This window comes from Bufo bufo, chromosome 1 (assembly GCF_905171765.1).
Source record: "Bufo bufo chromosome 1, aBufBuf1.1, whole genome shotgun sequence".
Classification (NCBI taxonomy): domain Eukaryota; kingdom Metazoa; phylum Chordata; class Amphibia; order Anura; family Bufonidae; genus Bufo; species Bufo bufo.
The window spans coordinates 674,597,359-674,624,509 of NC_053389.1; the positions used below are offsets into that span (position 1 = coordinate 674,597,359).

At 42.9% G+C, this 27,151-nt stretch overlaps 1 protein-coding gene across 4 annotated transcripts in view; it reads right to left on the bottom strand.

Annotated features, from left to right (window-relative positions):
- CRTC3 (CREB regulated transcription coactivator 3) overlaps positions 1 to 27,151 on the bottom strand; it is a 134,848-nt gene that overhangs the window by 12,299 nt on the left and 95,398 nt on the right. For 2 of the 4 annotated variants that reach the window (XM_040414080.1, XM_040414078.1), the window contains 8 exons: positions 16,451 to 16,489; positions 13,554 to 13,639; positions 11,428 to 11,477; positions 9,854 to 10,071; positions 9,685 to 9,726; positions 6,464 to 6,762; positions 1,813 to 2,010; positions 1,541 to 1,621 (listed from right to left, as the gene is read on the bottom strand). In XM_040414080.1, coding sequence (XP_040270014.1) covers positions 1,541 to 1,621; positions 1,813 to 2,010; positions 6,464 to 6,762; positions 9,685 to 9,726; positions 9,854 to 10,071; positions 11,428 to 11,477; positions 13,554 to 13,639; positions 16,451 to 16,489 — 1,013 coding nt within the window. The remainder of the gene's footprint in view (positions 1 to 1,540; positions 1,622 to 1,812; positions 2,011 to 6,463; positions 6,763 to 9,684; positions 9,727 to 9,853; positions 10,072 to 11,427; positions 11,478 to 13,553; positions 13,640 to 16,450; positions 16,490 to 27,151) is intronic. The other 2 variants (XM_040414081.1, XM_040414079.1) reach the window with 1 other exon arrangement.

The following is a 27,151-nucleotide window of genomic DNA, read 5'->3' on the forward strand; positions in this document are numbered from 1 at the left end:
CATGTCCATTCTTCCTATGGTTTCCAGGGTTAATAGGACTAAATCCGAATATGGATTCCAGGCATGCACGACTGCAAATCCATCCTCTGATAAGCCTCTGATTTCTACCAAGGAGTTCAAGACAGATTTTCCCAGGGGAATAGTCCACCCAATGAACATGGCCTTACCGAAACACTAACAATAACTATTACTTTTTATGTGCATTTAGACAAATTGTACTGACTATTGCTACATGTAAATGGGTCTTTAGAGCAGGTGTTGTCTGCAAAATATATACAAAAAGTATGTCTTAGGCCTCATGCACACAACCGTTGTTGTGTTCCGTTCCGCAAAATGGGGTTCCGTTGTTCCGTTTTCGTGTGTCTTCCTTTATTTTTGGAGGATCACCAGACATGAAGGAAAGTAAAAATAAGTCTAAGTCAAGTTTTCCATGCAAATGATAGGAAAAAAAACGACGTGGACGCGCGGTCGCGGATGACAATCTTGTGTGGCTCTGCGTTTTTTCACGGTCCCATTGACTTGAATGGGTCCGCGAACCGTTTTCCGTGAAATAAATAGGACAGGTTATATTTTTTTGACAGACTGGAACCACGGATAACGGACGTGGGTGACAAACGGTGCATTAGCCGAGTTTTCAACGGACCCATTGAAAGTCAATGGGTCCGCAGAAAATCACGAAAAACGGAACAACGGACACGGAATAAAACAACGGTCGTGTGCATGAGGCCTTACTAACATGCCTGTGGACATTAAAGGGCTTTTCAAGTGTCTAGATATTGATGGCTTATTCTCAGATCAATATCAGATGGGGGAGGTCTTGCACCCAGCTCCCCAACCGATCAGCCGTTTTTGGCAGGCGCCAGCAAACACAAAGTGGACAGAGCTGGAAGCAGAAAGACCCATCTACTGTGTAGCGGCCATGCCGCATTACTGCAGCTCAGCTCCCATTCAAGTGAATATCTGAGGAGCTGCCTCAATGATCTTGTTTCACACATTTTCTGAGGGGTCTGATCATATAAAAAATATACAAGCTAGACTGTAATAGAGACCGTGGTAAGTTAAATGCTTATTCCTATCTCAGCCATGGATGAAATCAGAATATACACCATATACAGTGGCCCCACATTATAGAAACGGTCATGAAAACAGTGTAGTACAGTGAGGTAAGTGGTTTACGAGTCAGACGGCGTAGACCGCATGAGGGTACCCCAGTTGTTAGCAGTTGGATATATTACTGCACCAGAGAGTTTATAGCTTTACTAGAACTAAGTACTAGGGTCATCACTAATGTATATTACTGCCAGTTACCAGTATGGTGATTACTTCGTAGGTTTAATAGGCTTTTTCCCTTTTAATACTGAGTAAGGCTCAACACCACCTGCATGAAAAAGTCTGGGGACACCTGCCTTAAAGGAAAAGATCTCAACAATTCAAGCTCTTAGGTCAAGTGTAGAGGTGGAAATACTCGGAGGAGATAAAATATATTATAGAAAAACCTTACAGAAAGTATATGGAAAGAATAATCAGCAGTAGGACTGACCTGTTGCCACAGACATTTCCCCTGTCTCATGGACTGTTGCTGATCGAAGATAGGGTCAGAGAAGAAACCGCTTAGGGTGCTCTAAAAGATAGAAGAAAATGGCTGCTCAGTATAATATATTATGTGCTGCAGACATCAATCAAAAAGTAAAGACTATCTACATCTATAAATACACACAATGTATATATATATATACATACACACACACACACATATACACACACACACACACACACACACACTCTCTCACACCACCCAAAAATGGTACTCACATTCGCCAAATTTAAGTCCAAATGAGGACAAGGTACAGGTGAGGGAGGCTGAAAGTTTGGAGACTCCATAGATTCATGCATATGTTGCGCTGTGTGTTGAAATGGGTGTTGGGATTGCTCTTGGTATAAAGGATAAGGTGGAGGAGGTTCTAATGGAGGAAGAGAGAGTGGATTCCTGTCATACCCTAGAGACATACCCTAGAAAAAAACGGCTTTAGTGAATAATTCAGTATATGTACAATGATATATCACAAACCTATATAAGTGGCAAGGAAAGGCAAATTTTGTCTTTGGGGTCAATGGAAGCTCTATATGTTTCCATTACAATAAGGGTCCATTCACACATCCGTGTGTGTTTTGCGGATCCACAAAACACGGACAGCGGCAATGTGCGTTCCGCATTTTGCGGACCGCACATTGCCGGCACTAAGAGAATATGCCTATTCTTGTCCGCTATTGCGGACAAGAATAGGACATGTTCTATTTTTTTCAGGATCGGAATTGCGGACCCGGAAGTGCAGGTCCGCAATTCCGGATCGGGGGCCGCACGGAAATGTATGGGTCCACAATTCCGTTCCGCAAAATGCGGAATGGAATTGCGGATGTGTAAATGGAGCCTAAAGGTAGTTACAGGGTGGGTTATATGCTGAATAAAGCTTCCATTCATAGCTTGGATGGGACTTTTCCTCGGATAAAATAAAATGTCATCAACAATGTAGATTTAAATTTAGCCTAGAATTACTCTTTAACCCCTTAGGGCTCATGCAGATGAACGCAAGGGCTCCGTGCCCATGCTGTGGACCGCAAACAGCGGTCCATGTTGCAGACCCATTGACTTGAATGGGTCCGCGATCTGCAAAATACAGCAAAAAATAGGACATGTCTTATATTTTGCAGTGCGGAGGCATGGACCCGAAAGCCCACAGAAACACTTCATAGTGACATGTCCTATCTTTGGCCGTATCTTGCGGATCGTGGACCCATTCAAGTCAATGAGTCTGCATTTGCACCACGTAGTACACATGGCAAGTGCCCATATATTGCGGACCCGCCATTTGTGGTCCGCAATACAGGTACGGAACCCTTACGTTCGTGTGTATGAGTCCTTAGTGACGTGCCATACATATACAGTGGATTTCAAGAGTTTAAATACAGTGCTGAGTCTGTGATCATAGATAACTCCAATTGTGGAGACCTAACCCCTTAGATGCTGCAGTCCATAGGGGCCTTGGCACCTGAGCTGTTAGAGGACGGAGGCCCCCCCTCTGACCCTTCATCATCCCTGGCAGCGAAATCATGGAGTACTGATAAGTTGCAAGTAATTTGGAAGGAAAGGTTTCGGAAGCATTGGAAATCCTCTTAAAAGCTTCTTCTTTTATTGAACATACAAAACAGCAGACATGGCCACTGGGTACACGGAATACAAAACGTTGACGCGTTTCGGGTGCTAGACCCTTTCGGACTAAGGGTCTAGCACCCGAACCGCGTCAACGTTTTGTATTCCGTGTACCCAGTGGCCATGTCTGCTGTTTTGTATGTTCAATAAAAGAAGAAGCTTTTAAGAGGATTTCCAATGCTTCCGAGACCTTTCCTTCCAAATTACTTGCAGCCTGCTGTGGGGACACTCCCCTAAGGTTTCTGGAGTCGGGACTATTGCACAATCAGGAAGGTGAGCTGGATAAAGTTTTTCAGTACTGATAAGTTATCATGGGCAGCCTGAGGCTAAAAACGCTGCAATATGAAATTATTGCAGTCTGTGGTATCAAAAGACGGCATGTTCAAATCCCCTAGCAAAAATTGTTTTCTTGAAATATAAAAAAAAATACATAAAAAAATTCCAATCACCTGCCTTTCCTTATTTTACATATAACATAATAAAAAAAATAAAAAATCGTAAAATTTCCAAACTATTAAAATATAAAAGTATTTATACGGCATGGTGAAAGTAGTAACGGGAAACAAAAAAATGTAAATGCCCAAATTGATGTATTTTAGTCACCTAGCCCCCTCCCCCCTAAAAAAAACCTAATAACAAGTCATTAAACAAACAGTCGTATGTAAAATGGTACTAGCAAAAAGCTTTTCCCACAAAATACAGGTCCTCATACTCTGTAGGTGTTTCTACACCTTAGAGTCCACCTGTGGTAAATTCAGTTGATTGGACATGATTTGGAAAGACACACCCTTGTCTATATAAGGTCTCACAGCTAACAATGCATACTAAAGTAAAAAACAAGCCACGAAGAGAGAAGAACTGCCTGTACAGCTCAGAGACAGAATTTCGGTGCAGGCAGAAGAGTACAAAAAAATTCTGCTGTGCTGAAATATCCTAACACAGTGACATCCATAATTCTTAAATGGAAAAAGTTTGAAACAACCAGGAATCTTACTACAGCTGTCCGTTCCACCAAACTAAGTAATTGGGGGTGAAGAGCCTTGGTAAAAGAAGTGACCAAGAACCCAATGGTCACTCTGGCTGAGCTCCTAAGATCCTGTGTGCAGATGGGAGAAACTTCCAGAAGGTCAACAATTCATGCATCACTCCACCAACCTGGGCTTTATGGCAGAGTTGCCAGAAAGAAGCCTCTCTGTAAGCCAATCTGAAGTTTGCAAAAAAAAGCACCTATAGGACTCTCATACTGTGAGAAACAAGATTCTCTGGTTTGATGAAACCAAGACTGAACTTTTGGGCTTCAATGCTAAGCGTCATGCCTGGAGGAAATCAGGCACTGCTCATCACCCGCCTAATACCATCCCTACAGTGAAGCATAGTGGTGGCGGCATCAAGCTGTAGAGGTGTTTTTCAGAGACTGGGACAGGAAGACTGGTGAAAGCTGAATGGAGCAAATGACAGATATTCTTAAAAGGGTTTTCCAAAACTTTACAACTGATGACCTATCCTCAGGATAGGTCATCAGTATCTAATCCGTGGGGGCCCAACCCCTGACAACCAGCTGTTTTAGAAGGCACCGGAGCTCCTGTGAGTGCAGTAGCCTTCTCCGTGCTCACCAAGCACAGCGCCATACATTGTATAGCACCTGTGCTTGGTATTGTGCTCAGCACCATTCACTTCTAGGGGGCTGAGCTGCGCCTAGGACATGTGACTGATGAACGTGTCGTCACTTGCCTAGGAAAAGCTGAGAAACAGCTGATCGGCGGAGGTCCCAGGTGTCAGACCAGACCCCACGATCAGAGCATAGGTCATCAGCATTAAAGTCTCGGAAAACCTCTTTAATGAAAACCCAATCCAGATTGCAGTAAACCTCAGACTGGGCCGAAGTTTGACCTTCCAACAAGACAATGGCCCAAGCACACAGCCAAGACAACACAGCAGTGACTTAAAGAGGACCTTTCACCGATTCTTACCCTATGAACTAACTATACAGATATGTAGAGCGGCGCCCGGGGATCTCACTGCACTTACTATTATCCCCGGGCGCGGCTCCGTTCTCCTGCTATGCCCTCCGGTATCTCCGCTCACTAAGTTATAGTAGGCGGAGATACCAGTCCCTAAGTTATGGTAGGCGGAGTCTGCACTAGCGCTGGCCAATCGCAGCGCAGAGCTCACAGCCTGGGAGGTTATTTTCTCCCAGGCTGTGAGCTCTGCAATGCGATTGGCCAGCGCTAGGGCAGACTCCGCCTACCATAACTTAGGGAACGGAGATACCGGAGGACATAGCAGGAGAACGGAGCGGCGCCCGGGGATAATAGTAAGTGCAGAGAGATCCCCGGGCGCCGCTCCACATGTATGTATACTTAGTTCATAGGGTAAGAATCGGTGAAAGGTCCTCTTTAAGGACAACTGTATGTCCTTGAGTGGCCCAGCCAGAGCGCTGACTTGAATCGAATATCTCTGGAGGGGCCTGAAAATGGCTGTCTACCCATTGTCCCCATTCAACCTATAACAACTTGAGAGGATCTTCAGATAAAAATGGCATCATACACAAGGAGACTGGAGGCTGTAGTCGGTGTCAATGGTGCTTCAACTAAGTACTGAGTAAAGGGTCTGAATACTTATGTCAATGATTTTAGTTTTTCTTTTTTCTATAAATTAGCAAAGCTTCAAACATTCTGTTTTTAATTTGTCATTATGGGGCATTAAGTGTAGATTGATGGGGAAGAACTTGAATGTTTTTATTTTAGCACAAGGTAGTAACTTAATAAAATGTGAAAAAAGTGAAAGGCTAAGAAGAAATCCATTGTAGAAAGTAATATTAAAGTTATAAGTGTCAGAATATGGCGAGTACAAAAATGATCCTTAAAGCTTTTTACGTAGTAAAAAATAGAAAAAAAACTATATAAATTTGGTATCTCCTTAATCATAATAACCCATAGAACAGAAATACCCATCAATTTTTTTAATGCATTAGACAAAGAACTTTATTCCCATTTTCCGATACATGTTGTATACATGTATATTTTTGTTCCTATTTTCCATTACACTTTTCTTGCAAAAAAACCCCTAAAAATAAAAAAAGCCCTCATACAGCTATGTGAACGGAAATGTATCAAAAGTTATGGCTCTTGGAAGACGGGGAGGAAAAAACGAAAGCAAAAAACAAAGTTGTTTACAAAGGATTTAGGCAATGTTATATTCTGATTATTAGTTGTAGTGAATGCCCTGAAGTAGATGGGTAGCTCTGACTTTTACCTGTGAATTAGTTGGTATATTCATTGGGCTGGTGGGTGAAAACTGTCCACTTATGCTCCTATTTGACTCACTGCCTGGGGTTAAGGTCAGTGGGCTAACAGGAGTGTGTCTCCGCCTTGGGGAACTGCCAAGCGCAGCCGTTGAGAGAGAAGGGTTGCTGAGGGATGCCAGGCGAAGAGAGGGGTGAAGTGATGGGTTAGAGCGGCCAGCTGGAGGTCCGTGGTTGTTTACAGGAGAAGCCATAGAGCTATTGTTCAGTGTTGCCTGAATAGATGGATTGCTACGAGTGTTCTGCAAACCTGTAGTGAAATAAAAAATTTAATATTATTAAAAAAAAACTAACATGAAAGCTGCAGACCTTGCACAATTCTATGCTGCCATCGAGGAAATACATCAGCAGAGTTAAACATCTGGAAGTCGTGGGCTCAATGCCAGGTTTGTGAGCGAAAGGACAGCAGTGATCATAGTTGCACAGCAAGGGTGGGTTCCCACATAGGTTTCTGTAGCAGTTTTTTTTTTAGCCAAATTAAGTTGTGGATTGGAAGGGAATGAGAAATATAAAAGAAAGAAAATATGGTACCAGCGCTGGGATGGAAAGAGATAGAGTACAATAAAGTAACTAGTACCTGTCCTGGTAGATGGCTGCTCAAAGATGCTGTGGTGCAGGTGGATTCTTCAGACCATCGATAGTGCAGGGCAGGTTGCAGTGCTTCTTGCTCAACGTCGAAAAACCGCGCGCCGCTCCAGCCGGTAGCTGGCGCGCGCACGAAGGAGCGTGTTGGTAAGGGATTTCGGAGCGTGGAGTGTGACGTCACACCTGTCCTACGGAAACTTCAGAGGACTAAAAAGCCAACCCTACGCGTTTCGAAGCCTACAAAACGCGTAGGGTTGACGAAGAAGCCCATAGGCTTCAAAACGTGTAGGATTGGCTTTTTGGTCCTCTGAAGTTTCCGTAGGACAGGTGTGACGTCACACTCCACGCTCTGAAATCCCTTACCAACACACTCCTTTGTGCGCGCGCCAGCTACCGGCCGGAGCGGTGCGCGTTTTTTCCGAAGTTGAGAAAGAAGCACTGCAACCTGCCCTGCACTATCGATGGTCTGAAGAATCCACCTGCACCACAGCATCTTTGAGCAGCCATCTACCAGGACAGGTACTAGTTACTTTATTGTACTCTATCTCTTTCCATCCCAGCGCTGGTACCATAATTTTCTTTTTATACATATATATGTTTATTCGGATCGAGGCAGCCGTCATCCCTCAGGTATTCAGCAGCAGCTCTGTACACAGGAAAGTGATTCCTTGATAGCGCAGGTACAACCACTTTATTTAATATAAAAGAAAGACTTCTACTATCTGCTGGACCCCGTTCTGGCTTTGGCTCAAAAAACTGCCACAAAAACCTATGTCTGAATTTACCCTCATAGAAGGTAAGTTGTCTGTACTTTTAGCTATAGCTCTTAAAATTAGAATATATAAGCTAGTATATAGCTATTGTTTTTTTATTTTTTTATTATTATTTTATGCACCTGCTATTAGCTTCAAACTAATATCTCTTGACAGTTTCTTACACAAGTCTTAAGTTCCAGAGACATCTGTAAAGTAAGCAGAACTCAGAAAGATCTGACTTGGTCATACACAAGTCCCTATTCACCGGCATATAATGGCTGTATTATCGACTTGGTGGAACTTGAACACTTGCATATTGAAGAAAGAGAGTGGGCTGCTGGGCACAAAGACCCTATTGAAAAAGGCATAGCTTTCCATGAGGCGCTTTTTTTTTTCTTTTTAATTATTATTATTTCTGGCTGGCCTCCTTGTACGGCTATAGCTCAATTGCTGCTACTAGGTTTCTGATGCACTTCTGTGTGTGCCATAGATTACACATTTCAGTAAATGTTCAGTAACAGCAACTATATAAATAATGATCAAAGCCTGCATGAGAGACACATTTTACGTCTGACTTTACATGGTTAAAATGATTACTTAAATGGGTACTCCCTGATCATAATTAAATTTTTAAAATCTGCCCGGAGTAAGAAAAACTCAGATTTTTGTCCATATTTCTGTTTCTTGTCCATATTCACTTTCGACCCTCAGCATCACTGCATCCTGGTAGGATGTTAACATGCAGAACTTCCTGTATTCACCAGCTTTTTGCTCAGTTTAAAAAAATAATAATAATAATCTAGCGTGTTTTGCTCTATAATGTTTCTCAGCATTGAGAGAGGCGGTGTAGGAGGCATAATTACTGCAGAGGGAACAGTGTGGCATCCGGAGGAAGCCCTGAGAAACATTAAAGACCAAAGCATGCTAGGTTTGGTTAGAAAACCTAGCAGGAAGCTGATGGAAACAGGAAGTTCTGCATGTATACATCCTGCCAGGATGCATTGATGCAAAGAACAGGAGACGGAAAGTTCTGACATGAAAAACAGGTATACGGGGCATTGTTTGGGGTACTGTGGGCATATAAAAAAATTGCATTATGAGAACAGAGAAGCCTTTAAACATTCCCTATTATTCATTAAAGCGATTCGGTCACCTCCAAAATTGGTTTCAAAGTAACACATGTAGGTTAAGTGCCCCAAAACATAACCATATGATTCTACAGAAAATTTGGCCCTCTGCTCCTAAGAGGTGCTTCTTTTTATTTTTAAGTAAATAAGGTATTCGGTGCACTATGGGCAGGGCTGTTTGGTGCACCATCACTCTGCCAGCAACACCATCAAGCTTCTCACTCTCTTGCTCGACTCATTGAGATTTCAGAGCTGGTAGCAATGGCACAGGGGATGCCAAGTGCACCAAATGGAGTGGTTCAGCCATTACATAAAAATAAAAAGAAGCATTTCTCAGGATTAGAGGAGAGGATTTTCACAAGAAAGGTATGGTTGTGTATCATGGCACCAACCCTGCATGGTAGTATGCCTACTATGAAACTGATTTTGAAGGTAACAGACTTCCTTTAAAGGGCTTGGCCCATGAATAACATTGATCACCTATCCACAGGAGAGATGATAAATGTATAATCACTTGGGTCTGACTGTCAATAACAATAATTGGGGCCCCAGAGTCCAATGCATGAATGGTGCACATGCGTAAACACTGCTCCATTCACTATTAAGAGACTGGCAGGTACAGCATTCGACTACTTCCAAATTGTGATAGAACAGAATGGAGCGGTGGCCATGCATGCACTGCACATCTCCATTCACAAAGGGCACCTCTCGTTCTTGTGACACAAACTCCATAGGAGTTCCAGTGATACAGAAGTATAGAAAAGAGGTCTAAACAAAGCAGAGAAGATCTGCCTCATCAGAATACACAATGCAAAACCTCTATCCTTGATCCTGAGAAACTGAGAATGTAGAGCAGCGGTTTATGAACACTGACCTGGAGAGCCACTAATGCCCAGATGTGTCATAGCAGCAGGGAGCCCCCCTGTGCTATTCTCCGCACCCATACTGGCATACGTAGTTTCATCTGGGTCCAACGGTGTGGGCAGAGGAGAGGGGAAATGCAGATTTGTAAGATCTGGTAGTGATCCACCAGTATTGAGGTTCCCCTGGAAATGCGAGAGGCCGGCATTGGGATCTGAAGATGGATAAACTCTAAAAAAAGAAAATCAATAAAAATAAATGGCAAAATCCACTTTTTTTTTGCACAAATGTCGAAATTTGTTAACATGTTAACAGAGATAAGAGTGACAGCAAAAGATTTGTATCACTGATATTTTCTTACTAATTAAAGCCAGAAATTGAAACATATTCCTTTTTTCTAATCCGTGTTTATTATCTGATTGTAGTTTTTTTTAAATACTATTCTACATGAGTACAGAGGCAGCCATCTTGCCTGAGCTTATGTTAAAAGCATTTATAGATAGGCTTTACAGCAGCCACATGGACCATAGGCACAGTAAACAGGAGACATTCATTGACTTCTATAGGAGAGTTTTCTAAGCATGATCTGTGACCTGTGCAGAGGTCATTGTGCAGTGAAGGGGAGTTTATAAGCTGTGACTATCGCCTATTGTAAAGGGTGAACCTTGAACTATCTATACAGAGGTGTTATCTTTGATTGTATTTGTCTGTGAGGATAATGAGATGACTGCTGAAAAGTGATTTCTACAGGAATTATCCCATTACTAACCGTAGGCTAGTTTCATACTAGTGCTAGAGATTTGGCAGGCTGTTCCAGTAGGGAACAGCCTGGCGGATCTCTTTGCATTCCAGAATTGCTGGAAGCTTGTAAATCTCCCTCTGGCCCCATTAACTATAATGGGGACCGGCGGAGATCCGGCCATATTAAGCCAAATATGCAGAGAATCAGCCGGAAGAAAAATGCTGCACACATATTTGCTGGAATGTCGCCGGATCTCCGCTGGTCCCCATTATAGTTAGTATGAAGTGCTAGTGTCTGCTTGTCAGGGATTATGATCCTAAATACAGCTGATAAGAACTTCAGATGGATATCTGTAGGAATGAGTTTGAGGAGACAGAGTGCAGAGAAGATAGACAGTCTGTTGCTCATTATCCACTTCCACACCATGCTTCTCTGTACTTCATGTCTCCTCATGAACTCCATTCCTACAGAGTTTCAGCTCAAGATCTTATCAGCTGTATTCAGGATCATAATCCCTTACAAGCAGAGCAGAGAGGAGGATGAAGCAGCTCTTTACCTAAGTGTTCTGAAGTAACTCGTCCTCCTGTGTGATTAGGACAGGTTTTGTGTGTACTAATATGATGGTGGCCATTTTATTTCTCCTAAAGATTGCTCCCCAGACAGAACAAGCCATTGTAACTAATGAAAGGTATTTGTCAACATATTTATAATAAAGTAATATTTTGAGTATTTTCAGTAATTTTGTTTTAGTAATTCCTGGAGAACCCCTTAAACATAGCCTAAAGAAAGTTCATAATTCAACCACACAGATGTTTTTTTCCCCCCAGGAGAATTTAAGTACATACTTGATGCCTGGAACTTCACAGGATCGAGGACGAGATGTCATGGACTGGACCTAATAATGGCATTAGGAGACGGAAATACAAATTAAGTTCAGTAAAGCCAACACATTACACAGAATGAGGTATTAAAGCATTTCTACTATTCAGGTACACATGGAAACATAGCAAAAATTTAATAGGAACAATTCAGTTTGCACTAACAGTGGTGCAAAATCACGTACTGTCCCGTTTTCCCTCCGGTGGTGAGTCCGGATGCACTATGGTGTCACCGCCGGCGTTGTTCTGTTGCTATGGCAACCAGCCCAAATGCCAGTTGATATTGGAATCGGTTAGGTTTTTGACTCTGCTAGTTTGTTACCTCACCTTTGCCTGTTGACTATGTTTCTGACATTATCTCCTAGTTTTACTCTGCTGTGTATTTGACTTAGCTTTTGGATTCTGATCCAGTCCTGGTGTTGCCTGTCAGATTTTGCTCTCTTTCTGTCTGATTGCTCTTTTACCCCATTAGGTTTAGACCCCTGCATTTGGTCAAGTCAGGGACTGTCGTCAGAAGGCTACCATTTAGGGCTGATTTTGCAAGTAGGTAGAGACCGTGATACAAGTGGAGTACAGGTCTGCACTATATTTCATGACAGGTCCATATTACAATTTTATTTTAGGAGTTTGTGAACTGGAAACATCTAATATGCTTACGTGTGCCAATTTCTAACTGGTTAGCAAACGTGAATTTTATTGTTGGGGTTTTATTTTTAAAACTGAAAAAAATCCACAAAGATTAACAACATTACATACAATATGTTCATCTATTCTGAATGGATATTATACAAAAATCATATTACAGGCCAGCAGCAACGAGAGATGGCATGAAATAATCCAGTAAAAAACATCTAACAAGGCTAATGAATTACATTCCTCAAAGATTTAAATGGAAGAATCCCAGAATAGAGACATTAGGATCAAAGGACAGGAAATCTGCAGGATCAGAAGCAAATGCAAGAAACAACTGCGAGCTGCTGGTTTTAGATGATAAAAAAACCATACATTATAAACAGGAGGAAACAAAACATTACAGAGTCATTAGAGATTAACAGGTTACTACAATTACTATAGACAATGGAAAGGAATATAGTCGTTTCTGGGAAATGAAAGAATAATGGACCCCTGAAGAACATCTCAAATGATTCTTTTTCTCTGCATCCTAACCATCCTTTTCAATATGAACCCATCAAGCATACTAAGGTCAGAGTTCAAGGCCTTTTTTGCCAAGACAAATTGACAGGCAAAATTATACAAAAATGTTTTAATAAAAATATGTTCGTACTGCCTTTACTCACCAAAAAGGAATAAAATGGGAAATATATATAAATATAGGACTAAAAAGTGTTTCTATAACAAGCACCTAGCATTGCGGGTGACGCAAGGGAGATTCATCCCCGTCACCGCCTGCCATTGGCTGCTCCCCCTCCCCGACATCGGATGTTTTCATCCGCACATGGGGAGAAGCAGCAGCGGAGGTGCGGAGACCAGGAGCGGGGAGCCAGGTAAGGCTACTTTCACACTCGCGTTTGGTGCGGATCCGTCATGGATCTGCACAAATGCTTCCGTTCAGATAATACAACCGCATGCACCCATTCAGAACGGATCAGTTTGTATTATCTGTAACATAGCCAAAACGGATCCGTCTTGAACACCATTGAAAGTCAATGGGGGACGGATCCGTTTTCTATTGTGCCAGATTGTGTCAGTGAAAACGTATCCGTCCCCATTGACTTACATTGTGTGTCAGAACGGATCCGTTTGCATCATCAGGCGGACACCAGCATTTTGGTGTCCGCCTCCAAAGCGGAATGGAGATGGATCGGAGGCAAACTGATGCATTCTGAGCAGATCCTTTTCCATTCAGAATGCATTATGGCAAACCTATCCGTTTTGGACCGCTTGTGAGAGCCCTGAACGAATCTCAGAAACGGAAACCAAAACGCCAGTGTGAAAGTAGCCTAAATAAATTCAGTGTGAGGAGCCTGGGCATTTGGGGGACATTTTTTAGTCTCAGATAACCCCTTTAATAGCAGTCAATGTGAAAAGCAACACATCTGTCAGCAAATGAGAGAATCTGTGAAGTACTGCACCTTTTTGGCTTCCCATAGCTGTTTGGGCAGTGGCTTGGAAACATTCAGCATGTTCTCTTCTGTCAACGCATTTGGAAATGAAAAAACTACACAGGAAGGAAAAGACACAACACAGTTGTAAGCCATGACTACGTCTATGGTGTCCCTAACATATTTAAGAAACACATCAGCAAAGTGGTTCCTCACAATGACCAGTTCCAGAGGTAAACAATTAAGAATACAGTTGTCGAGGGAGCAGAAGAGCAACATGCAGTTCACACAAAGCACATTTCGTCATCAAGCGTCACTTGCAGCAGGTGATCCGGCAAGCAGTTCCGTCGCTGGAACGGTCTGCGGGATCCGGCAAAACGTAAGCCAACTGATGGCATTTGTAAGACTGATCAGGATCCTGATCATTCTGAAAAATGCCTGATCAGTCAGAAAAATGCATTGAAATGCCGGATCCGTCTTTCCGGTGTCATCCGGAAAAAAGGATCCGGCATTTATTTATTTCAAATTTTTTTTTCGGTCTGCGCATGCGCAGATCGAAAGGACGGATCCGCCATTTTGAATGCCGGATCTGGCACGAATACATTCCTATGGAAAAAAAATGCCTTCAGGCATTCAGGCAAGTCTTCAGTTTTTTTGGCCGGATATAAAACCGTAGCATGCTACGGTTTTATCTTTTGCCTGATCAGTCAAAAAGACTGAACTGAAGACATCCTGATGCATCCTGAACGGATTACTCTCCATTCAGAATGCATGGGGATATGCCTGATCAGTTCTTTTCCGGTATAGAGCCCCTGTGACGGAACTCTATGCCGGAAAAGAAAAACGCAAGTGTACTTTCACACTTGCGTTTTTCTTTTCCGTTTGTCTTCAGTTCAGTCTTTTTGACTGATCAGGCAAAAGACAAAACCGCAGCATGCTACGGTTTTATATCCGGACAAAAAAACTGAAGACTTGCCTGAATGCCGGATCTGGCATTTTATTCCATAGGAATGCATTAGTGCCGCATGCGCAGACCAAAAAAAAATCATGCCGGATCAGTTTTTCCGGATGACACCGGAAAGACTGATCCGGCATTTCAATGCATTTTTCTGACTGATCATGCATTTTTCAGACTGATCTAGATCCTGATCAGTCTTACAAATGCCATCAGTTGGCATACGTTTGGCTGGATCGGAACTTCTTGCCGGTGTTCTGAGAAAAAGCCTTAACTTGAAAAATAACCTTACCCCACGTGACCTTGTGCCTGCGCAATACCATGGTGCCTCCTCGCAAGCACAGTACTAGGGCAGGGGAAAGGTAAAGTTACAGCGCACGCTGACTCGTGGATGCGCCCACGGACACCACGCGTGCACCCAACTGCGCATTCTCCCTCAGAGGTAAGGAGATTTCACGGTCTTTGTACTTGTTAAATCTCCATACCCTCACACTGCGCACGCGCGGATTGTATAATCTTCTTGTCCTCCCTACACAGCGCGCTTCAGACCGTGAAATCTCCTTACCCCTGAGGGTGCATGCGCGGTTGGGAGCACGGGTGGTGTCTATGCGCGCATCCACGAGTCAGCACGCGCTGTAACTTTACCTTTCCCATGCCCTGGTACTGTGCTTGCGAGGAGGCGCAGTGGTACTGCGCTTGCACGCAGGCACGAAGTCAGGCTATTTTTCAAGTTAAGGCTTTTTCTCAGAACACCGGATCACTCTGCCGCAAGTGTGAAAGTAGCCTTAGCCTTTGTAGAGATAGTGAGCTGAGCAGTTTGGGACCTGGGCACAGTTCTCTGTAACCAGATATATGTCAACATCCCCTGGGGGTCTATGGCAGAGAAGGGAGTATATGTCAAAATCCTTGGTGGTCTAGGGGAGAGAAAAGGTTAAAGGGGCTGCCCCATATAGGACACTAATGGCATATTCACAGGATATGCCAAAAATATCGATGCGAGTGGGTGCCACATCTAGGACCTGCTCCTATCTCCAAAACAAGGGTTCATCATGCCCGGTTGGGAATGCAAAGGTGGTCACACAAATGCAGCTCCCTCTATTCATATTGAGAACACTTCTGAAAATAGCCAAGCTTGCTGATTTAGCAATTTTCAGAAGTGCTATTGAAGTGAATAGAGAGAGCCATGCAATGTGCACCCACCTCTTCATTCCTGGACAAGGCCCTGTTCTGAAATACGAGTGGGTCCCAGAGGTGGGACCCGCAGTAAATCGGACAAATATATCATATACAGTGGATATGCCATAAATGTTCTAGATGGAAATACCCCTTTAATTTTAAGATCCCTGGTTATCTAGGGCAGTGTAGAATTGTATCCTTCACACAGTACCTGGGGCATAGTGGGTTACTCTCCAGACTGTAACAAGTGGCCAAACATTGACTGTTCAGCTCCCTGTTCTCTGTGCACTGATCATAGGGATGAGTGCAGGGAAGGGATAGAGAGAACTGTGCAACTGTAACTGAACAGCCACGCAGTTCTCTCTATTACCTGGCACCGTACTTCACCAACACTCTGCCTGATCTCAAATGGGAGAGCATGGGAAAACTGTGTTAAGCAGACTTCCTAAGTGAGGGCGGGGAAGATTGATTTTTATTTTTTTAACTGCATTGTCACAAAGCTTAAAAGGGAGGGCAATAGCATAGTGACTGTAGTAATTGTAGAGTATGCGAGAAACATAATAAAAGGTAAAGTAGGGCAGGTTTCCATTAAAACAAACATTGATCAGGTTTCTTTAGACCCATCTAGTATTTCATTTGGTCTTCCACAGCTTCATGCACTTGTAAACTAAATCCTGGGCTCTTTTAGAAAAGGAAATAGTGTCTGTGTTACAGATTACCCCTGTCACTTTACACAACTGAACAACTGTAAGATGATAAGGTCACAAGACAAAAAGAACGGCGCCACAGCCATTACCTTCTACAAAGTTGTCTATTTCCCCGTCGTGTAAACTTGCTGCAAAACAACATAAAATATACATTAAACCTCTCGTTGTAAATAAAACACACAGATCATTTAGTAACATTTACCACAGAATAATTGTTCATTCATGTGTAGATACATATATTATACAAACACAAGGCCAGTACACACTGCTCACATTCTATTTAAGGGTGCAATTCCCTTTCTCACAGACAAACAGCATCTGAACAGCACAGAACGGGTTTGGGAGCGTCACCCAGAAATGTGGTGAGGTCACCCTTGGAATCTGCGGCAATCAAAATGTACCACCACCCAACAATGTCACACATACTAAGAATCATTCTTATTTATCATACAGTACCAGACCTCCCATGTGTCTCTCTTTTGGAGGGACAGTCCCTCTATTTGCCCCAAGTCCCTCTTTGCCCCCTAAATGTCCCTCTTTTTGATCTGAGGGAAAGGTTTGCATTATTACATTCACAATATTGATCCACAAAGTGTTTCTCTGGTTCCTCTCTGTATATTTGAGTTTGTCTTGTATTTTATTTCATTATTTGATGCAGTTGGGATTTTAGAAATTTCTATATTCAGATTATTTTTGCACCATTTCGTAACAGAAAACGGTTGAAGTGCATGAATATACACGAAAAATGGATCTTTTACATAATGAACCATAAGTTTCCCTCATTGACCGTCCAAAAAGTTGGGAGGTGTGCAGTAAAGGTGTAGCCCCATTTTCCTTAACGTGTGCAGGGCTCAATACAACATGCTCGTGGCACCTAAAGTATTATCTAGACTTCTGAAACAGCCGTTCTTTGATTTTTCAAAGAAATGTAAAAGGAGTTTTTTATTTATTAGATTGCATCCCCTTCCCTCACTGGCACTCTAGGTAGATAACTACCCCCCATCCTGGCAACCTGGTCTTGAATGTGTATTGTACAGATAGTTCACAGAAGAGAAAGTACCTGTCCAGGACACATCCTAAGAAGATCAGGTTGTGTTCTTCAGCTAAGGAGGAGGCAACTAAAAGTATCATGACCTTTTATCACCAAGTGCCCTTGTAGGAAACATCACTCCACAATCACATGCACTGAAACATGAACTCAAAGAGAAACCAGCTCAGCGAGGAGTTATGTGACCACAACTGGGTCATGAATAGTGTGCAACAGAGCAGCCACTCCAATAACCAAGGTGTAGGATACTAGAAGGCCTGTGAACATTCTAAGGAATATACTGGAAGTTTTTATGGATATCATGTTCTGAAGTCACTTCACGTGTTCTACTTTCTGTCCTGGCTCTTAACTCCCTCCTTTTTTGGGCTGTAACAAAGGCAAACATGGAAAACAGCCTCGATTGACATTCTCAGCCAGACTATTAACTCCGACGATAGACAGAAGGGGGATGAGTGACTCAATCAGTGACATCTCCTGATATGTGCAATGGTCTTCTTCCCTCACAGCATCAGTAAACTAATTATAGGTTATCTATCTCTATAGGATGTTTTCTCTTTCTTACTGCTACAGAAGGACAGTATTTTCTATTTAATTTCAATGCCCGGGTACTGCTGAAATGAAAAGGAAAACCAACCAAAAAAATAAATAAATTCTATGAAGAGGTATTAAAAATACCCCTTTTTGATGGAAGTGTCCCTTTAAAGGTAACTTACCATGCTGAATCACATGTAAGTACCATTATAAAGGTATGGGTTTCCAGAAGCACCATGTTTATTAGTGACCGCTTTCTTTTAAAGGGGTTCTCTGGGAGTTTTATACTGATGACCTATCCTCGGGATAAGTGATCAATATCAGATCTGCATTGGCAGGGTCCTGCAGTAGCTCAGAGCCACAACAATACAGCTCCATAATCACTCTAGTGGACCTATGTTGTTCTGGTGCTGATAAGTGGGGTCGGGGCTCTGCCGATCTAATATCTAATATTGATGACCTATCCTAAAGATTGGCCATCAATATAAAAAGTCCCAGGGAACCCTTTTAAGCTCTATCCGCAAGATATGCCACCAATGTCAGATAGGTCCAATCTCTTGGATCCACACCGATCTTTAGAACAGGACCCCAAAAGTGACCTAGGGCATACCGCACAAGCGCGGCCAGGCTCCAATCACTTCTATGGTGGTGCTCAAAATAGCCAAGCGCTGACTTGGCTTTTTCCGGAACTCCCATAGAAGTGCTGGTCAGTAAAGAAAGTAAAGAATTGTATGTCACCATGTATGATGTGATTAAATCTAACTGCAGGGCAGGCTGAATGTCAGTAATAATCAGTGCACAGATATGCTGCGCGGCATCCACATACTGGTAAGTTACCGCTTGGCCTGACATTTACAACAATCTTATTCGTTTATCAGATATTTTAGACAGGGCTGAACCTGCGGTTGCTACTTTAGCGAGAGTTTAACTCTTTGATCTCAGGGTGCAGAATATTTAGAACAAAGGCCCATGGGTGGTTTGTTCATCAATGTAAGCTCTGTATGGACGGCACAAGAGTACAGTGGTCAGCACTCTGAATCCCACCAAGGACAACATCTGCGTTCTTTCTACACTCCAAAAACAGGCTGATAGAGTTTCTTTATGAAATTGTACCCAAGGTCTGTGCGAGTGACCTACCGTAGTCTATCAATGTAGCACAAGCCCTAAAAATAGAGAACTAAAGAAAACAACCGAGCAGAATACTGAACGTACAAATAAAGTGAAAATACAACAACGCAACACGGAAGAAAAACAAAACTAAAACATTCTTCCTGTAAAATTCAGAGTGAACAGTAGAGGGAGATCTTCAGATTTAGAGGGATCCATGGAGCTGGGAGAAGGAGCTTGTTATAAAAGGCCATGAGATCTCCAAATACAGCGGCAAGCATTTTCTACAGATACATTACTGAGAGAGGCAGAGAAATGTAATCTATGTGATCAATGAACCTCAACGGCAGACTGCTGAAATCCTAGTCGTTTTCTGGCCGTGAATGGAGTTTTGCCTAAATCAACTAATATTTTCTATTCGGACATGAGGATTCTCAGGCAGAAGTAGGTGTGAACCTGTCTGAATGTCCAAATCGGCTCTGGTACCTCACCGTTTTGAAAAAGAACATCATAGCCTGTGCGTTGTATATGATAATTAGTTGTTTAAAGAAGCACTCCAGCAAAAAATAAATAAATAAATAAAAAACGCTTACTCTACACTCACCTAAAGAATTATTAGGAACACCTGTTCTATTTCTCATTAATGCAATTATCTAGTCAACCAATCACATGGCAGTTGCTTCAATGCATTTAGGGGGGTGCTCCTGGTCAAGACAATCTCCTGAACTCCACACTGAATGTCAGAATGGGAAAGAAAGGTGATTTAAGCAATTTTGAGCGTGGCATGGTTGTTGGTGCCAGACGGGCCGGTCTGAGTATTTCACAATCTGCTCAGTTACTGGGATTTTCACGCACAACCATTTCTAGGGTTTACAAAGAATGGTGTGAAAAGGGAAAAACATCCAGTATGCGGCAGTCCTGTGGGCAAAAATGCCTTGTGGATGCTGGAGGTCAGAGGAGAAGGGGCCGACTGATTCAAGCTGATAGAAGAGCAACGTTGACTGAAATAACCACTCGTTACAACCGAGGTATGCAGCAAAGCATTTGTGAAGCCACAACACGCACAACCTTGAGGCGGATGGGCTACAACAGCAGAAGACCCCACTGGGTACCACTCATCTCCACTACAAATAGGAAAAAGAAGCTACAATTTGCACGAGCTCACCAAAATTGGACTGTTGAAGACTGGAAAAATGTTGCCTGGTCTGATGAGTCTCGATTTCTGTTGAGACATTCAAATGGTAGAGTCTGAATTTGGCGTAAACAGAATGAGAACATGTACCCATCCTCTGATGGCTACTTCCAGCAGGATAATGCACCATGTCACAAAGCTCGAATCATTTCAAACTGGTTTCTTGAACATGACAATGAGTTCACTGTACTAAAATGGCCCCCACAGTCACCAGATCTCAACCCAATAGAGCATCTTTGGGATGTGGTGGAAACGGGAGCTTCGTGCCCTGGATGTGCATTCCTCAAATCTCCATCAACTGCAAGATGCTATCCTATAAATATGGGCCAACATTTCTAAAGAATGCTATCAGCACCTTGTTGAATCAATGCCAGGTAGAATTAAGGCAGCTCTGAAGGCAAAAGGGGGTCCAACACCGTATTAGTATGGTGTTCCTAATAATTCTTTAGGTGAGTGTATATAGGTAAGGCTGATAAATCAGCCTGCATTTGTGGGAGGTGCACCATAAATACAGAGGCACGGCCTCACCTGTCACACGTGCGCTTCCGGTGCCCCAGGGTATGCCCCCTTATAGGCCTACCCACGACATGGCTAAGGGCACCCCACCAGCCTTTCAGTCAGGTCAGCAAGCCGTTAGAATAGGTCAGTTAGGTTGTTATTTATTAGGGATCATCTTTTTGGACAGGAGTTTCCATCTGTGATTGTAAGGCAGGAGCAAATCTCTGCATTGTACCTTATCTCTGTGAAGGCTTCATTCCCGGCTTTGGCTCATATTAACTGACAGACAATACTGACCAAAACACTGACTCCAATTATCAATGGAGGTAATAGTTTGCAGCGATTGAACATCGGGTTTCCATGGTTAGACCAGATCTGCCTTATCTAATCCAAAATCTGCCAGTCGCTAGCACTGTAAATGCTCTAAGGGGGCAAACTAGAAACAATAGCAATAGCGAGCAAACAGCAAAAATATTTTATGGCTATTGTTTCGTGAAATGTAATGTTTTTGAACAAAAAACGACTTTCTAAATCATCAGTTTGCACTCATTAGTGAAAAAACATCTGCCTAATAGGGCCCTTAGGGTAAGGGCTCTTTCACACCTGCGTTCTTGTCTTCCGGCATAGAGTTCCGTCGTCGGGGCTCTATGCCGGAAGAATCCTGATCAGTTTTATCCTAATGCATTCTGAATGGAGTGAAATCCGTTCAGGATGCATCAGGATGTCTTCAGTTCCGGAACGGAACGTTTTTTGGCCGGAGAAAATACCGCAGCATGCTGCGCTTTTTGCTCCGGCCAAAAATCCGGAACACTTGCCGCAATGCCGGATCCGGAATTAATGCCCATTGAAAGGAATTGATCCGGATCCGGCCTTAAGCTAAACGTTGTTTCGGCGCATTGCCGGAGCCGACATTTAGCTTTTTCTGAATGGTTACCATGGCTGCCGGGACGCTAAAGTCCTGGCAGCCATGGTAAAGTGTAGTGGGGAGCGGGGGAGCAGCATACTTACCGTCCGTGCGGCTCCGCGGGCGCTCCAGAGTGACGTCAGGGCGCTCCAAGCGCATGGATCATGTGATCGCATTGGACACGTCATCCATGCGCATGGGGCGCTCTGACGTCATTCTGGAGCGCCCCGGGAGCCGCACGGACTGTAAGTATACCGCTCCCCGCTCCTACTATGGCAACCAGGACTTTAATAGCGTCCTGGGTGCCATAGTAACACTGAAAGCATTTTGAAGACGGTTCCGTCTTCAAATGCTTTCAGTACACTTGCGTTTTTCCGGATCCGGAGTGTAATTCCGGCAAGTGGAGTACATGCCGGATCCGGACAACGCAAGTGTGAAAGAGCCCTAAGCCCTCACAGTCAGGGCTCCTGATGCAGTTTTAAAAGCCAAAACCAGGAGTGAATTTAAAATACAGAAGTTGTATCTGCCCATTATACTTTCTTTTATGATCAATTTTAAAGAAAACTGAGATTTTGAGCAGCTCTCGTCTGCCAGGGATTCCACTGTTATAGCACGGAACAACTCCTTCACCCGAATCAGGAGAAATACGGAAGTATAGAAAAAAAAGAGGTTTTGTCCAGCTTGTGGTTGTGGTAATCCAAAGGCTTCTTTATTGAATATTCAGTATAAAATCCAGGTACAGAAAGCAGAGTCTACATGTTTCGGGCACAATGCAATGGTGCGGTATGTCTGATATATGTTTTCTGATGCATGTTTTTATTGCAAATACAATAAAAACACGCATCAGAAAACATATATCAGACATACCGCACCATGAGAACCGCAACATATCTGCGGCAAGTCTCCATTTTGCCATGGTACATGGTGGTGATGTCTCCTATATGTCAGTACAAGGCATTGAAAAGGTTAAAAAACCAATAAGAGGTGGCGACAGAAAAAGGAAACTCTTAAACAGAGAATCATATTGGATTTTCCGACTTGAAAGTCGCCAGCCTCAAGGTTTAAATAAGAAACTGGATCTAATTTTGCAGTATTGAAGGGGTTATCCCACTTAGCAGTTTCATACTTACCTGCTGCAACCGCGCGTTCACTTCCTGGATTCTGGCTGGGGGCGGGCTTCATCTTGATTGAAGTCTTCTCCCGGCCGGGCCGCGCGCTGGACTGAACGCGCACGCTGCCGCGCATGCGCAATGTGACTTATTTCTGGCCAGTATAGTACAGAGCCGGCGTGCGCGTTCGCAGCTCTGTACTATTCTGGCCGGGAAGAAGTCACCGTCGCGCATGCGCGGCAGCGTGCGCGTTCAGGACAGCGAGTGGCCCGGCCGGGAGAAAAGAAGAAGTCTTCTGGGCAAGCGCGACCATCGGGATCTTGCGGAAGAGCGGTGGTCGTAACCAGGGGAGACCGAGTCACAACAATAAGGTAAGTGGGGATGAATTTTCTCCTAATCGGTGGGAATTTGTTAATAAAGTATATTTACAAAAATGATCACTGTCAAATCATTAACAGATTTAACAGTGATCATTATGATGGGATAACCCCTTTAACCAACGGTTTATTTCTCTTTATTTCTCTTCTTTTCTTCCTTTATTTCCCATTTCCTTCAATCTATTGTTTTATGGACCATTGAATTGTCTTTTGGCCTGTTTTTACCTATGTACACATTTATGGAAGGGAGGGGTTGAATTTCAGCCTGATTATTTCAGGTGAGGGATCCTCCCCCTCCTCTCTACAAAAGTAACTCACAGTGTATTTGAAACAGTCATGAGTAAGGGCTAAGATTGCATTGTGCCCGAAACATGTAGACTCTGCTTTCTGTACCTGGATTTTATACTGAATATTCAATAAAGAAGCCTTTGGATTACCACAACCACAAGCTGGACAAAACCTCTTTTTCTCTCTCTTTTATGATCCACTCCTGGTTATGGCTTCGAAAACTGCATCATAAAATCTGACCGTGTGGCTGTATCCTTAGGCTACGTTTACAGTAGCGTTGTGAATCCGCTAGTCTAGTCCGATGGGCTGTTGTGGCATAAATGCCGGCTGTGCGGTGGTGTTTGTTTGCCCGAAACCCAGCATTTATGCCTGAAGAGAGTCCGGATCCTATTCTAGTCAGAGGGGATCTGGCAGTACGCGTTCGTACGGGAAGCACCGATAGCCTGGTCCTCAGCTACCGGAATTCAAACGTACAAGTTGTGCTCATAAGTTTTCATACCCTTGCAGAATTTATGATTTCTTAACCATTGTTCAGAGAATATGAATGATAACACAAACTTTTCTCTCACTCATGGTTAGTGGTCGGCTGAAGCCATTTATTGTCAATCAACTGTGCTTACTCTTCCTAAATCATAATCCCAACACAAACTACCCAAATACCCTGGTTCAAAAGTTTACATACCCCAGTTCTTAATACCGTGTATTGCCCCCTTTAACATCAATGACAGCTTGAAGTCTTTTGTGGTAGTTGTGGATGAGGAAGAATGGGCAGCTTTAGCATCTGAGAAGATAAAGAGCCTCATCCACAACTACCACAAAAGACTTCAAAGCTGTCATTGATGTTAAAGGCGGTAATACACGGTATTAAGAACTGGGGTGTGAAAACTTTTGATCAGGGGTATTTGGGTAGTTTGTGTTGGGATTATGATTTAAAAAGAGTAAGCACAGTTGTTTGACAATAAATGGCTTCAGCCGACCACTAACCATGAGTGAAAGAAAAGTTTTTGTGTTATCATTCATATTCTCTGAACAATGGTTGAGAAATCCTAAATTCTGCAAGGGTATGAAAACTTATGAGCACAACTGTAACTGTGCATGTGGCCTTATTGGTGTCATCAACAGAGCTTCTTCACCTGTAGGCGGCGGTCCTGCCTGCACCTCTGCTTGCTGGGGAGGTGTCTAACAGCTGCCAGGAGGGATCTGATAGATGATGAAGTTTTGTAGTTCGCAGGCAGTCAGCCACACAGAGGAGACTGGCCTCCTGTCTACACTAGAGAACAAGCTCTGGTCAGAGTTCTTCTTTAAAGTAAAGGAGGTTGCGGCACAGCAGAGAGAAGTTACGATGTACACATCCTAATCTGGTCCATCTAGGCTTCATTAATATCCCTGATGACAGGGAATGTCATCGTATGCCTGGCCATGACCTTGCGCATGTACTGTTGGGCTCTACTTCTGGGGAATGTGCAGTGGACACCCTGATGTCCATCTGCAGCGTCTCCAACCCCATGACGTTAAACAGCTAATTAACATATGGTACGGGCAAGCTACATGGTTAATTCTCATCATAACGAAGTAACTACAGGCCGTCTTAGGAAACTACAACACAATGGCCAGGCACTGGTTAATGGGGTGAGGGTTAAAAACCATATGACAGGTTCCCTTTAAGAGATCGGTGCATAATGGTATCTAGCAAGTTATTATAATGTGCATGGTGAGTGTTAAATCTAACATATTAAAGAACTCTAAATCCAAAATTAACAAGTTACATGCACAAATAGAGAGGACCACTATTTGGGGGGGGTCAATCTTCTACACAGTATAGATACAGGGGAAGCTTTATCAAAACTGGTGTAAAGTAGAACTGGTTTAGTGGCCCATAGCAACCAATCAGATTCCACCTTTCATTTTCCAAAGGAGCTGTAAAAAATGAAAGGCAGAATCTGATTGGTTGCTATGGTCAAATAAGCCAGTTCTACTTTACACCAGTTTGATAAATGACCCCATAGTGTCTGAACTTATTTGGGGCAATCATTGAAAACTGAAATATATTAGGCCTCATTTATCAACTGGCGGCACAGTGGTATTTGCCGAATCTCTGCATATTTGCCAGGTTGTGGCTGGATCTCTGCCGGGCCTCATTAGACTTAATGGGGCCAGGCGGCGTTTCGGCAGCGCCAGGCAATGTTCTGGTGTGAAAATGTCTTTGTGGCTCACGGCAACCATAGCTCAACTTTCATTTCTTAAACCGTTCTGGAAAAATTAATGCAACATGGACAACTAAGGACATGGAAAGATAGAGAACATGAGGGTGAAAGAAAATATTATCCAATATATAGCGCGTGTCCTATCTACATGATGGAGAAAAAAGTATATCCCATAGTGACTTAAAATGGACACAAAATATGTCGTACAAAGTGACAGAAAGGTAATTTCAGCAAAGCCACTAAAAAAATATGCAATAATATGAAATTGCGGCACTCAGATTATTCTCGGATAATTTACTGGCACAATGTCGTACAAATTTCATGATCCAGTTACATAATTGAACATAAGTCAAAATAGATAACCTTCCTACATATGATTTCTTCTCCTTAGGGATTATATACTCCCCCTATAGCTCTATTTTTTCATAGTATTACCATTGTCATGATTCTAATAATCTGTTTTGCATTTACAGTTTACCTTCCTGATGATAACGTCCTCTTGATTTTGGCTGTTTGTCTGGTTACTCTACCATTAAATGGATCCTATGTTGTTATATCATAGATGAATAAGACTGCTGAGGAAGGTCCGCATGGACCGAAACCTCCGGTCATCGTCAATATCAAGAGAGTGGTTATCTATTTTGACTTGTGTTCAATTATGTAACTGGATCATGAACTTTGTACGACATTGTACCAATAAATGATCCATAATTGCAAGAAAATAATCTGAGTGCTGCAATTTCATATTATTGATCAGGACTGCTCAGCCCTTGCAGGCACCAGTTATTCGAGTGTGCGGTGCTCGACTTTCTACAATATTATAAAAATATGCCTCACAAGCAGAAAACCATTATCTGCATCAGTACTGAGACAATCATGTCCTTGAGTTAGAGGAACGTTCAGGGCAGACATTATTTGGAAGGAATATATTAAACAGTTTATAAATAAAAAAAATAACTAAGCTGGTGAAACCCAGAAAAATGGACAGCATTCACTCCTGATTGCACAGTGAGATCACACCGCTACCTCCTTACCATACAGCAGATTGGTTTACAATGCCTGACACCTTCACAAATGAGGAATGGACACAAATGAGAAAAAAACAAAAACAAAAAAACATACAAATCAACCGAATTTCCAGCAGATGCGGAGGTTAAAAACGATGATCATTCAGCAGAACCTTTGACTTTACCGACTAGATCAGGCATGCTCAACCTGCGGCCCTCCAGAAAAACTACAACTCCCAGCATTCCCGGACAGCCTACAGCAGGTCATGGTGGGAGTTGTAGTTTTACAACAGCTGGAGGGCCGCAGGTTGAGCGTCCCTGGACTAGATGAACGTTTATGTATATGTAAGGATGGATCATTATGGATAATAAAAGCTTGTGAAGTCACCGTGATAATACAGTGGTAATTCAGCATTAAAGGGATATTAGAAAAATGTTTTTGTTCTATGTTTAATAGATTTTTAGCAAAAATATATAAAATAAAATAAAAAAGGTAAAAAGAAGGCCAAGGCCTCGTGTGGAGGG